Source organism: Urocampus carinirostris, chromosome 20, assembly GCF_059441175.1.
Source record: "Urocampus carinirostris isolate Australia breed hairy pipefish chromosome 20, RoL_Ucar_1.0, whole genome shotgun sequence".
NCBI lineage: Eukaryota > Metazoa > Chordata > Actinopteri > Syngnathiformes > Syngnathidae > Urocampus > Urocampus carinirostris.
In genome coordinates, this window is record NC_142368.1 from 19,765,676 (window position 1) to 19,778,881 (window position 13,206).

At 40.7% G+C, this 13,206-nt stretch overlaps 2 protein-coding genes across 5 annotated transcripts in view; one reads left to right on the forward strand and one right to left on the reverse strand.

Annotated features, from left to right (window-relative positions):
- abracl (ABRA C-terminal like) lies at positions 1 to 6,922 on the reverse strand. Of its 2 annotated transcripts, none has more exons than XM_088325528.1 (3): positions 6,720 to 6,922; positions 3,428 to 3,493; positions 1 to 1,449 (listed from the first exon to the last, which is right to left on the reverse strand). In XM_088325528.1, the coding sequence occupies exons 2-3, from the start codon at positions 3,486 to 3,488 to the stop codon at positions 1,265 to 1,267; spliced, it is 246 nt and encodes an 81-aa protein (XP_088181654.1). In that variant the 5' UTR covers positions 3,489 to 3,493; positions 6,720 to 6,922; the 3' UTR covers positions 1 to 1,264. The 2 variants fall into 2 exon arrangements, with proteins under 2 accessions (XP_088181654.1, XP_088181653.1); XM_088325527.1 differs by lacking the exon at positions 6,720 to 6,922 and adding an exon at positions 4,912 to 4,966.
- Positions 6,129 to 13,206, forward strand: part of reps1 (RALBP1 associated Eps domain containing 1) — a 27,320-nt gene continuing 20,242 nt past the window's right edge. For 2 of the 3 annotated variants that reach the window (XM_088325522.1, XM_088325524.1), the window contains exons 1-7: positions 6,129 to 6,776; positions 7,840 to 7,963; positions 9,822 to 10,051; positions 10,144 to 10,309; positions 12,030 to 12,160; positions 12,824 to 12,995; positions 13,075 to 13,138. In XM_088325522.1, coding sequence (XP_088181648.1) covers positions 6,624 to 6,776; positions 7,840 to 7,963; positions 9,822 to 10,051; positions 10,144 to 10,309; positions 12,030 to 12,160; positions 12,824 to 12,995; positions 13,075 to 13,138 — 1,040 coding nt within the window. In that variant the 5' untranslated portion in view covers positions 6,129 to 6,623. The remainder of the gene's footprint in view (positions 6,777 to 7,839; positions 7,964 to 9,821; positions 10,052 to 10,143; positions 10,310 to 12,029; positions 12,161 to 12,823; positions 12,996 to 13,074; positions 13,139 to 13,206) is intronic. The other variant, XM_088325523.1, reaches the window with a different exon arrangement.

A 13,206-nucleotide genomic window follows, 5' to 3' on the forward strand; every position in this document is an offset into this window, starting at 1 on the left:
CTATTTAGTACTACTAACTATGTTGGTACTATGTTATTACCAGGTTAATCATCAGAAGTAGAAAGAGAGAGAGAGAAATCGAGAGAAAGAAATTGAGAAAAAGAAAGGAAGCAAAAGAAAAAAGAATAAGAAAAAAAGAGGAAAAAAAAGGACAAATAAATGAAAAAAAAGAAAAAGAAAGAAAAACAGAAAGAAAGACGGAGAGAGAAAAGCAGAGAGAAAGAACGCAAGTGTCATGCTTTTTCCGGACATCTTCAACATCTTACCTAATGTTTACTATTCTGTGTACAGTAATGCTAATTGTAATTCACCCTGGTCAAACCTGGAAGAGGGATTACCACGTGTGAGGTCCTTTCTCAAGGTTTCTCTTTTTTCCTCACACTGAGGTTTTTGAGTTGTTCCTTGCCCGCATGCGGGTTTAGTATCAGGTAATTGTGCAATTTTGTAATTGTAATCCTGTGCAGTCCTTAGAGACATTTTTGTGATTAAGGGCTATATAAATAAATGTGACTTGACAAGTGAGAAAACAAGAGAAAGGGAGAACAAGAGAGGAAGAAAGGGAAATGAATCAAAGAAAGAAAAAAAGAAAAAGAAAGGGAGAAAAAAGAAAGAAAGAAAAAAAGAAAGAAAAAAAAGGAGAGAATGAGAGAGAGAAAGAGAAAGAGGGAGAGAAAGAGAGGGAATGAGAGGGAGGGAGAGAGAGAGAGACAATGAAAGAAGGAGAGAAAGGCAAAAATCAAGTAAGACGAAAAGAAAGAAAAAAAAGAGACAATAAGTAGGGTCAAATCGACTCTGTCCACCACTAGAAATGACATTTTACTAGAAAATCACAATAACCCAGCCCTGGTGAGCCATTTCAGAACAGGTCCACTGGCACCGCAACTGTCCCCAGGGGGCACTCTAGTGTCAGTGGGCACCACGTTGGAGACCCCTGGTTTAACCCATCAGAATGCACTATGCAAAAGTGTCCAGGTTTGATTCCGGTTGAACACGTTATTTCGCGATTGAAGTCAGCCGTGTTCATTGAATGACAGATCGTTGCACAAATACGATACGGTAACACCTACAGTAGTTATAGGTATGCTTTACGGTTTTGGGTCCACTCGTAGCACGAATTAGCTTAATATTAAAACAAACTGGCAATTCAAACCATTTTAATGAAAGTGAATATAAGTTTCGGATTTGACATGCTAGCTCAGTGAGCTAGCAGAAGCTCCGAATTTGGAATCGACGGCGAAATGTGAGAAGTGGCAGTCGCTGGACCTCATTTTTGGAGAAGGACGATGTCCACGTGATCGTGGACGCCCTGGAGAAGCAACTCTCCCTCGAAGGAGACGATGTTCTTCCTCTTGGCGGCCCTCAGGGTGCCCACCAAAGCCTCGAAGATGTTGGCGCAGCGGTCGTCGTTGAACAGCACTCCGAACTTGACACTCGTTTGGCCCTCTGCGTCTGCCATCCAAGGAAGAAAGACACAAGATTGTGGTCTTTATTTTGGAAAAACTCTTCGAAATCATGGAGGGGTCGGAAATTTTCATCGTAGGTGCATGTCCACTGTGAGAGAGCTAAACTAAAAAGAAAAATCCAGAAATCACAAGGCATGATTTTCTAACGATTTATTTGTGTGAGATAGCAGCAAATGAGTATTTGCACAACTGTGTATCATCTAGAATTCTGACCCTGAAAGGCCTGTTAGTCCGCTCATTAAAAGTCCACCTGCACTCCATGTATCATCCTGAATCAGATGCACCTGTATGAGGTCCTTAGCTGCATAAAGACACCAGTCTGCTCCATACAACCAGTAAGACTTGAACTTGTAACATGGCGAAGACCAAAGAGCTGTCCAAAGACACCAGAAACAAATTTGTACACCTCCACATGACTGGAAAGGGCTAAGGAGTAGCATGGTCAAAAAGGGTCTACTGTTGGAGCAATCATTCGAAAATGGAAGAATCTCAATCGGAGGAGCCTTGTGCAAGATATCACCTGGTGGGACTCAATGATTCTAAGAAAGATGAGGAATCAGCCCGGAACTACAAGACAGGAGTCAGTCAATGACCTGAAAAGAGCTGGGACCACCGTTTCCAAGGTTACTGTTGGTAATACACTAAGACGTCATGGTTTGAAATTATGCATGGTACGAAAGGTTCCCCTGCTTAAACCAGTTCATGTCAAGGCCCGTCTTAATTTGCATACGACCATTTGAATGATACAGAGGAGTCATGGGAGAAAGTTTTGTGGTCAGATGAGACCAAAATAGAACTTTTTCGACACAATTCCACTACACGTGTTTGGAGGAAGAAGAATGAAGAGTACAATCCGAAGAACACCATCCCTGTTGTAAATCATGGGGGTGGTAGCATCATGCTTTGCCGGTGTTTTTCTGCACATGGGACTGGACGAGTGCACTGCATTAAAGAGAGGATGACTGGGGCCATGTATTGTGAGATTTTGGGGAACAATCTCCTTCCCTCAGTCAGAGCATTGAAGATGGGTCCTGGCTGGGTCTTCCAACACGACAACGACCCGTAGCACACAGCCAGGAAAACTTTCATTTTACACACGACAGTCTATTCTTGTTCTTAGAAACCAAAGCTATTCCATGTGAGAAATTGCCAAGAAACTGAAGATCTCCTACAACGATGTGTACTACTCCCTTCAGAGAACTGAACAAGCAGACTTCAACCAACGTAGAAAGAGTGGTGAAAGGCACAACTAAGCACGAGGACAAGTACTTTAGAGTATCTCGTTTTAGACTCTTTACAGGTCCTCAGCTAGAAGTTAGTGAAATACAACCCACATTATGGTCTACATATATGAGGACGCTGAATTTCTCCTCAGAGATATTCTCCCTACCGTATATACTCGGATCCCAGCCAATATTACAAATAAAAATAAAATACTGAAATCAAGGAGGTCTTCCTTACCACTTGCGAGGACCCTTCTCAAGGTTTCTTGTTTTCCTGGAGCTGAGGTTTTGAGTTTTCCCTTGCCTGCATGTTGGTTTCAGATCAGGGGTTGGTGTCATTGCAACATGTGCAGTCCTTTGAGACATTTTGTGATTAAGGGCTATTCAAATTAAAGGACTTGACTTGACTTATCACCAGTGGGCAGCACGTGGGAATAGGGGCGTGGCTTGCCCAGGGACAACAAACAAAACCGGGAAATCAACGGGGCAAACGTAAGCACAGAATATAAGGTCAAAGTTTGCTGAATTTTGCAAAACACCGCCTGGAGAAAATAAGAAAAATGTCTTGGACAGTAACCAGAAATAGAGAAGGACTTCGTCGAGTGTTTTGAAGCCCAGAGACAAAATGGATATGGAGTGTCTCAGCGGACTGTTCGTTTGCAAGGTCTGGGGACTGCACAAGCGTGAACTAACTTGTAACTTTAACTAAAAACTGTCCAAAACTAGCCAATGCGCACTTACTTTTGCTGCCAAGTCGTTCGATCTCCTCCACCAGCAGGCTTACTTCGTGAGTGACATTCATTTTTGCTGTAGGAAGAGGGTTGAACAAACGACAGATTGATGGATTACTTTATTTTAAAGGGACAGTGTGTAATATCCTCTACAGCACAGACTAATATAAATAACATCACCCGGTCAGCCTACTTCCACCTGCGCTCCATCAACCGTCGGGGAGCAAAGCTTTCAGCCGCTCTGCCCCCCAGCTCTGGAACTCATTGTTTTTTGTATATGTCCGTATACAAAAAGTATGTAACAACAACGAAAATACTGTCAGCAAGACAACTAAAGTACCTACAGGAACTATCATAGAAACGCATCTATCCATTATCTGCCCAGCTTATCCTCAGTAGGGTCACTGGAGTGCTTCCTTCTTCAGACTTGCCTATTCTTGACCATCTGCCTCTCATAGCGCCCCCTTTTAACTCTACGTTTTTTTATTTCCTATTTATTATTTGATTGGTTTATTCTTGCTTTAAAGTTGTGTCCTACTCATATGTATGGGAAGAGCATAGAATAAGAAGAGAAGAAATGGGAAGAGAAGAGAAGAGAAGACAAGACAAGACGATACGAGAAAAGGAGAAATGGGAAGAGAAGAGAATAAGAGAAGAGAAGAATTGGGAAGAGAAGAGAACACGAGAAGAGAAGAGAAAAGGAAGAGAAGAAATGGGAAGATGATAGAATAAGAGAAGAGCTATACAAAAGAGAGAAGAGAAAGGACAAGAGAATAAGAGGAGAAAAGAAAAAAAGAAAAAAAAGAAAAAAGAAGAAATAAGAAAAGAGAAGGGAAGAAGAGAAAAAAAGAGAATAACAGAAAAGAAAAGAAACGAAACAAAAGAACGAAAGGAGAGAAAGAGAAATAAAAGAAAGAAATTCAAAGACAGCGAGAAAGAGACAAAGAGAGAGAGAAAAGAGGGAGAAAGGAAAATAAACAAAGAGTGAAAGAGAAAGAAAGCGAAAAATAGAAAGAGAGAGAGAGAGAAATAGATAGCGTTTCGAAGGGAGACAGTTTCTTATGATCGGGGAGTCGACTCCCATCGTTCACTTCAAAGAGCCGTTTCGTTCGCGAAAGACCCATCACTCCTGACTGTCAAACAGGGAGACAATGGATGCCAAATCTTTCATGTTAAAATCTGGGGTTGAACTTTCAGGGCATACACGCTACCACAAAGCGCATTTAAACGATAAATTATCAAATACAAACACACATAGGCGAAATTCAAAAAGGATTTTAGCAGCAAAAAAAAAAGCAGCACATGACTAAAACAGGGCGTAGTGCAGTCAATGCGGAAGTGCTACCGGCTAGCGACCAAAGATTGATCTTAAATCTTTCGCTTTAGTAACAAGGACTAAAACGTAAACTTTAGCAAACAATGGTCAGACATTTTTAAGAACAATAATTATTCAAAATATACACGAATTGATGAGAAGCAAGCTTGAAACCTCACCGGTAACCACTTCTTCCAATCACTATAGTGGGCGCCTGCTACGTTTGAGGTCATCGTAAATTGGAAACGCCTTCATATTTATTTCTTCCTCAAACTTAAAGGTACAGTGTGTTTTATTCAGCACCTTCTGGTAGTAAAAAAATAATTGTAAAAACAACAAAAATACATGAACTATTTATTTGGTTTACAATGTCAGACAGAAGACCGTAGTAGTATCGTGAATGCTGCCGTATATTAGTGATGAGTATTGATACTTGATGGAGAGCTATCGATGAAAGTATCACAATTCATGGCTGTATCGTGATATTGTCACACCTCCAATGATGTAGATCAGGGATGTCAAGCAGGCGGTCACTTCTCAAGGTTTCTTCATTTTCCTCATGCAGAGCTTTCTAAAATTTTCCTTGCCCTCATGTAGGTTTTAGATAAGGGGATGGCGTCATAATAGTCTGTGGTCTGTGCAGCCCTTTGAGACTTCTTGTGATTAAGGGCATCACAAATAAACATGACTTGACAGAGGTTTTTGAGTTTTTCCTTGCCCTCATGTAGGTTTTAGATCAGGGGACGGTGTAATAATCAGTCTGTAGTTTGCAATAGTCTTGGGTCTGTGCAGCACTTAGATACTCCTTGTGATTAAGGAGTATACAAATAATAGTGACCTGGCTTGACTGATATTTTTGAGTTTTCCCTTGCCTTCATGTAGGTTTTAGATCATAGGATGGTGTCATAACAGTATGTAGTTTGCAATAGTCTGTGCAGCCCTTTGAGACTCCTTGTTATAAGGGCATCACAAATAAACATGACTTGAGTGAGGTTTTTGAATTTTTGCTTGCCCTCATGAGGGTTTTAGATCAGGGGATGGTGTAATAATAGTCTGTAGTATGCAATAGTCTGTGCAGCTCTTTAAGACTTCTCGAAAGGGATTACCTCATGTACGGTTTCTTCATTTTCCTCATGTTGAGGTTTTGAGTATTTATTTGCCCTCATGTAGGTATTAGATCAGGGGATGGTGTAATAGTCTGTAGTCTGCAATAGTCTGTGGTCTGTGCAGCCATTTGAGACTCTTTGTGATTAAGGGCGTCACAAATAAACGGGACTTGACCTGACTATATAACGCCCCTGCAATCAGCGAATTTTATTTAACAAAATAAAGCTTTCAAAGCTTTATTTTGAAGGACCTTCCCGGAAACTCCCCGCACGCGGAGGATCTTGACAGGTCCAAGTAGGAATGGCGGCTACGGTCATTAGAGTCAGGAACTTTACTCGGAGAGGACCCGCTGAGGATTCGACGTGTGGGCCAAAGGAACCAAACGTTTCCCTATAAAGGACCATCACATAAACAACGTTTTTAATATTTTAAATTCGGACTCGACATTCGCTCCAGCTCACCGTTACTGTCGAGTGAAGGTAGCCGCCTAGCCAGCTGTTGGCTCCCTTCGCTCGGCTGGCCCAACAAGTTCAATAACTATCCAACTCTTGAGATAAAATCCTTCACCGTTCGATATTAAACGCCTAAATATTGTCGCGGGCACCAACGGCTTCCATTCTTTCCCCTCGTGAATATAATTAGTGCTCATCTCAACGCTAATTTTAGAGCTAGCTAGTGCTCCGAGAAGTAGTGCCCATTTTTCGGATCCCCGTCCCGGCTAGTCGCTTAGGGGGGTGCGGCTAATAGACAGTCTGTGTGAACGGAGGCCTTTTGTGAAAACAACATGGAAAGTCTAACATTGAGTGATGTCGAGCAGAAATATTATTCGGATTTGTTCGTCTACTGCGACACGGATAACACCAAGAAAGTGGCTTCTTACGGGAGAGTTCTTGACCTTTTCCGGGCGGCCCAGCTACCCAGCGAAGTTGTCATACAGGTAAGACGGTGGTGCCAAAGTTGTTACTTTCGTAACTCTTAGTTTACAGTCTTTAATCTGGGATTGTAATTTGGATTTTGTTTTGGAGTTGAGCGGTGGAGCTGTCAGTAGAAGCTAAACTTAGCCTCCATGGTTAGCTGCGCAGTGTGAGACACACCTTCTTCTGGCTAACGTTAGCGTTTTTGCAACAGCAATGCTCCAAATTTTGATTTTATAGATGAAGGAAGGTGAATGTATACGTTTAATTCAAAGAACTTCTTTCCCTACTCAAATTCGATCTAAACGTACACTCCCCTTGCCTTCCATTTTCATCATGGACATGATGGAGTTGAAATTTGTCAATTTGTCTAGTCAAGTCATGTTTATTTGTATGGCCCTTAATCATAAGGAGTCTCAAAGGGCTGCACAGACTATTGCAAACCACAGACTATTATGACACCACCCCCTGATCTAAAACCGACATAAGGGCAAGGAAAAACTAAAAGACCTCTGTCATGTTTATTTTTATAGCCCTTAATCAGAATGGGTCTCAAAGGGCTACACAGACCACAAACTATTGCAAACTACAAACTATTATGACACCACCACCTGATCTAAAACCGACATGAGGGCAGGGAAAAACTCAAAAACCTCAGTCAAGTCATGTTTATTTTTTTAGCCCTTAATCGCAGAGTCTCAAAGAGCTGCACAGACCAGAGACTATTATGACACCATCTCCTGATCTAAAACCTACATGAGGGCAAGGAAAAACTCAAAAACCTCAACATGAGGAAACAATATTTACGACTTACAGTGTATTGAGAAGTAGTTCAATAACATTTAGCAGCAACAAAAAATCCAAAATGATTCGCAAGATCTTTATTTTTCACAGTTTAGCGCGCTTGTTAGGGTAGTGATTGCCCCGTTAGTCCTTTTAAGGGACCTGTAGCGCCTACTAGAGGGCAACCGGTCTAAAAGGTGGTGTTCAGGGTGAACAGTCTGTCTTTTATGAACTCAAAAGTGTGTAGCTTGTGTGACGTCCCGTGAGTGATGTTTTCTATTGTCCTCGCTTGACTGTGTTTAGATCACAGAGTTGTGTGGCGCCACCAGGCTGGGACATTTTGGACGGAGCCAGTTCTACATCGCCCTAAAACTCATCGCCATCGCCCAATCCGGTCTGCCTCTGAGAGTCGAAAGCCTGAATTCAGGTGAGTCCTTTTTTTAGATAGAGTTCTATTTTGAATTGCTTTTGCCTAAACATCTGAATGAAGCAGGTGTTGTAGTCAAATATTTGGGGGATTTTGCTCATATTTAGGTTAATTAATGATGGCATACCCATTTAATTGAGTTTTAGTACTGCAAGCAACCAACAGCTCCTTACTTACCTCCTCATAATGGTAAAAAGTAGTATAATTTAGTATGCATTCATCATTTTTAAAAGTGATGTCCGTAATTTCAAAATATTCTCCTTGCTGACGCCGTCTTCTGGCCGAAATCATCATTGCAGCCTCTATCGTGATTTTTGTTGTGATGCAAGTACGGTGACTTTCTTAGACGCGCTCGAATACACTCTTTCCGTCCTGTTGGGGGTTGGCATTTGGACTGTATTTGAAACGGTCCTTCTTTTACTTTCACCATTTTCATAATCGAATGAAAATAACCCGCGAGCATGCGCGTAAAATCACTATCCTCCCCCTCTCATTCCATCTTTTTGGAAGGTTTGGCTCTGTAGACCGCATAATAAATGAAGAAAAAAAAAGAAAGCGTGAAAACAACTCCGAGGTGGCTCGTCATTATGGCTCTGTTATGTGAAGCGTCAGTGATCGCACCCAATAGGACAGCTCTACTTAGAAAACTGGAAATTTTTGCTCGGCTTACCGAAAAAACAATATTAAGTGGTATGCATAAATGATAAAATGCGAAAAAATAACTAATTTAGACACAGGTCATCTACAAAAACATACAAAAGGATTAGTATGAATAAAACAAAAGGCAAAAGATTAGGAGTAGATTGAAAGATTGAATGCACTCTGTTTTGGAGCAATAAATATAATTAAAAGGAAGACAAATTTAGCTAATTATTTTGTGTTTAGGACTGCAGTCCTTTCTTTTTTGTCCTCCGTATTAAACTCAATTATTACCCAACACCTGTAGAGCCCTGGTGATAACATTGATACGACGTAGAAATAACAAAATAAGGTCTTGTTCTAGAAATGCATATCAAATTGGGTGCCCTTTGCGTTAATTATTCACCAAAAGAAGCTCTCAGCTTGAAGAATGTCGGAGACCCCTATTCCAGACTAATCATGGGCTAGGTTGTGTTAGATTTGCTGTGGTCTGATACTCCTTCAATATGATTGCTTTCACAGTGTTCTCTGATGTTTAACGCTTGGGAAATCTGTTTGCATTCAAATCCGGAATTAAACTTCTCTACAACATCAACCTGCTTGGTGTGTGTTCCTTCATTCTGAGATCACTGAATTTCTAGAGCGAGTTTGCTGCACTGAAAGTAAACGAGACATAATAATAACATTGCACATGCCACTTTTTAGGTTATTTTTCTTAACATATGATCAACTATCCAATACATTTTGTTCCACTTCATAATTGTGTCCTTATTTTGCAAGGTATTGTATGCTTGTTGAAGTGGTCCTCAACCAGTGTCTGAAACTCGTGACAAAAAAGTATCGGGCACCAGGGCAGACAACTCTGAAAAGTTGCCTGCCCCATTTTTCACAATTTGAAACTCAATAAGACGACTCATCGCAAAAAAACTAATTGTTGCAAAGTATTAAGGATGATTATCAGAATATATAACAGAACACTTTAAAATTAAGTTTATTATAAATCTACCTATAACATTCTCTGCATGTATATGACATCGCTGTTTTCCATCCATATCCAAAAGCATAATGAAAAAAGATGAGCAAGGACTTCTAGAAAATAGAAATGTTGAATCCTGAATTTCTTTCACCATACTCATTTCCTCATGGCCAAGCAATCTTGATGCTCCACTTTGATAGATGTGAAATGACGCTACTGATTTTTTCCCCTTTCTTCTTGTAGTTAAGGACCTACCACTGCCTAGATTTGTGGTAGGGAAGAATGAGGCCGAGGCAAGACACGTGGCACTTTACCAGGACCCGGACAGTCAGGGCTTGTACCCTCCCTCTACTGCTGCGTTAATACCAAGACCCCCTGGGAGGGGTTACCAAAACAAGAAAGTTCCCCTTTCAGCTAGTGGGCATCCTGTGCATGAGGCAGTTCAGCCCACAGCACCTTGTATAGAAGCACAGGTGTGTATGCGTGTCAGCCATGTGTGATCTTAACAGTTGTTACTAGAAAGGCTAGAGAGCTAATGCCATGTGTTCAACATAATATATTTTAGCAGGCAGAACCATTATCCCCTGTGGTGTCCCCTCATCAGTCCCCACCCAGCTCCCCACATTCCTGGAGGAAACACAAACGGCAACACAGTGGTGGAAACGCAGACAGACAACCTGTGGTGGCACCGAGTGGAGTTGTATGGACACAGTTTCGGGAAGAACAAACTGGTAATGTTTCATGTTTGCAATAAACTACAGACGCTGCCCTATTTACGAACGAGATAGATTCCGGACGATCGTTCGTAAGTTGAATTTGTTTGTAAGTTGCTTCGGTGCTATATTTTGTATGCTTAAGGTTTATAGAAGTATGTTTAAGGCTTTTATAAGTAACCTGTATTGTTTTGTACTAAGAAAATAAACATTTCATAAAATATGCTTTCTAAAGATGAATAAAGTTATGTTTAACTTACTTTTGGAAGATGGGCTTCAAGAGTTAGGCGACATCCTCCTCCGTGGTAGAAAGTGGCTGAAAAAAGCAATCCAGCCATTTTCTTAACCACATCAAGCTTTCTTATTCCACTTTCATTTAAAAAAAAAAACCAGCACGCCTCTTCTTTACACTTACACTAACCATATTGAATGGATGCACGGGATATTAAACAATAAAAATGTTAAAGTTCTTAGCGCGCTGGAGATACAGTATAGAATGTTTACACACGAACTAGGAAGCAGTTTTCTTCTGGGTGAGCTCTCATAGCGCCACACGCCGGTAGCGGCGGAAATAAGCACTACAGTACTGTCCTCTACTGGGAAAAAGGTGCACAAAATACAAAATCTAACTTACAGCAATGTCCAGGTATTTTTCGGCGACCCGAAAAAAATGTTCGGCTAGTTTTTGGTCACTCGAATGTTCATAAATAGGGGAGCGTCTGTGCTAGTGTTTTGAAATTCGAAATTTTAACTATGATAGCTGGGTGACTGCTATAACTCCCACATGATGACATAACCAGATACAAACACAGTGGTACCTCTGCATACATGCTTAATTTCTTCTAGGGTCGTTCTCATAGCTCGAATTTTCCCAATACGAAATAATTAAAAACTAATTTGCCAGTTCCCGACCTCCCAAAAAGATTTAAAATAAAATAATGGCCATAAAACACATCTTCATGATCACTAAAAAGACATTCAAAGAGTAATTAAACATTGAAGCATTAATGAAATAAGAGAATATTAACCAAATAAATCCAGAGTATATTATGAGTCACTATAACAAAGGTTTGGTGCGGAGATGTTGGAGTCGGATAGGGAAGCGGGAATAGTAACGGCAGAGGACTTTAGCTAATAAGTAAGCACTTATATTACACTTAAAATAAAAGCTACTGTGAAATGTACAATTTCTTTTACAGTAGAATTTATCTTTTTTTTTTACTGCCAGTTTTAGTTTTCGTTCATCACTTTCTTTTGCATTTTTGGTTGGTAGTTATTCGTCGGCTTTGTGATTATGGTTGACACTCTCTTAGCTTCCCGATTGTACTCCTTGGCTTGGTTACTCACTCAAACACTGCGCTCGCGTTTTCTATTTATTGACCTATTTCAATTGTCATCATTCACCTTACTGTTTTCCTTTCTGGAACTTATAGCTAAGGTCAAAATAAAGAGATGCTATAAATTGAGATCAAAACGATGTGATCAAAATGAACTTTCTGTGGAATGAAGGTACTCTACAGGTATAACCAAGGGTGCAAACTGCACCCAGCTGATGGTGGTGACTGTTCTCTAGCAGTATGCTTTAGGTCTGCCTGTGAACTGGATTTTCTATAAGCAAAATTTTGTAAAAAAACATCATTATCGAAATTCTCTTGAGGTGCTTGTGAAGATGTACCACTGTATCATTATGTTTGTCAAATATGGTTTCACACAATTTAGAAGACTCTTTCTGCCTCAGCTCCTGTGGCAGGTGACGGGTTGTGGTCTTCACACTCGCCTCCCCTTCCAAGTCAGGAAAGTTGGGTCAGTTTCACGGCTGACACGCCGCCGGCAAGCACAGTCCCCGGAACACATCCTTCCTCTGTACAGGTGAGAAACCATAATTACCGTAAGTTTTCATATCACATAAAGCTTATACACTCCCGTACCAAATTTTGGGATTGCCTAGAAAATGTTGTTTTCCATGAAAAAGTCACACTTTTATTTATCAAATGAGTTGTCCAATGCCTGTGTTATTTTGTCCATATTCTCCCTTCTGTGAGCCAGTCCCAGGTAGGTAGGTATTTTATTTACCGCTGTGCTTTAGAGACCAGCATCTCGGATTCACCTCTTCACTGTAAATATTGGCACGTGTTGACATGACATGTGTTTAGTGGGTACTATATAACGAAGCTGCGAGGCATCGGCCTTTCAAAAAAGATTCTAATGAACTTGTCCTCTTGCATGGTTGTGCAGCGGGGCCACCCCATTTTTTATAATATTTGTCCCGTTCTCTAAAGGGAGTAGTACACACCGTTGTAGAACTTAAGTTTGTCAATTTCTTGCATGAAATAGCCTTAATTGATTGTCTAGTAATCTCGCTAGTTTCCGTCAAAATACCCGATTTTGACTCCTATTCAGCTAATCACTGATATTTGTGTTTATTTTCTGATTACCAAGCACGTTTTTTGTAGTGTATTCTGTCTTCACTTTGAAGGTCACAAAAAGTGGTTCATTTCTCAAAATGAAAAAAAAACGTAATGCCTTCTTCAGGAAAGCACGACGATACGAACAACGGTGCCCTCAGCAACAACAGCAATGACCAATGAGATCCAGCGGCAGTCCAGTGGGTATGACGATCCCTGGAAGATCACGGACGAACAGAGACAGTATTATATAAACCAGTTCAAAACAATTCAGCCAGACCTTGCAGGTTTCATACCAGGTATCACAATCAAATGTATCAATTGCTTCGGAAGAATATACTTACTGAGTCATTTCCTGCCTTTTTGTTCACGTCACAGGTTCAGCAGCAAAAGAGTTCTTCACTAAGTCCAAATTGCCCATTCTAGAGTTGTCACATATTTGGTGAGTAAAGTCCTCAAAACACTATTTTTCACCTTAAGGCGAGAATCAACTTTTGCCTTTTGGATGTG

What these genes read in the sequence shown, in the direction of transcription:
- abracl (XM_088325528.1), bottom strand. Translation starts at nt 3,488, where the DNA reads ATGAATGTCACTCACGAAGTAAGCCTGCTGGTGGAGGAGATCGAACGA. An exon ending in CGAACGACTTGGCAGCAAAA is followed by an intron (nt 1,450 to 3,427) that starts GTAAGTGCGCAT and finishes CTTGGATGGCAG; the next exon opens with ACGCAGAGGGCCAAACGAGT.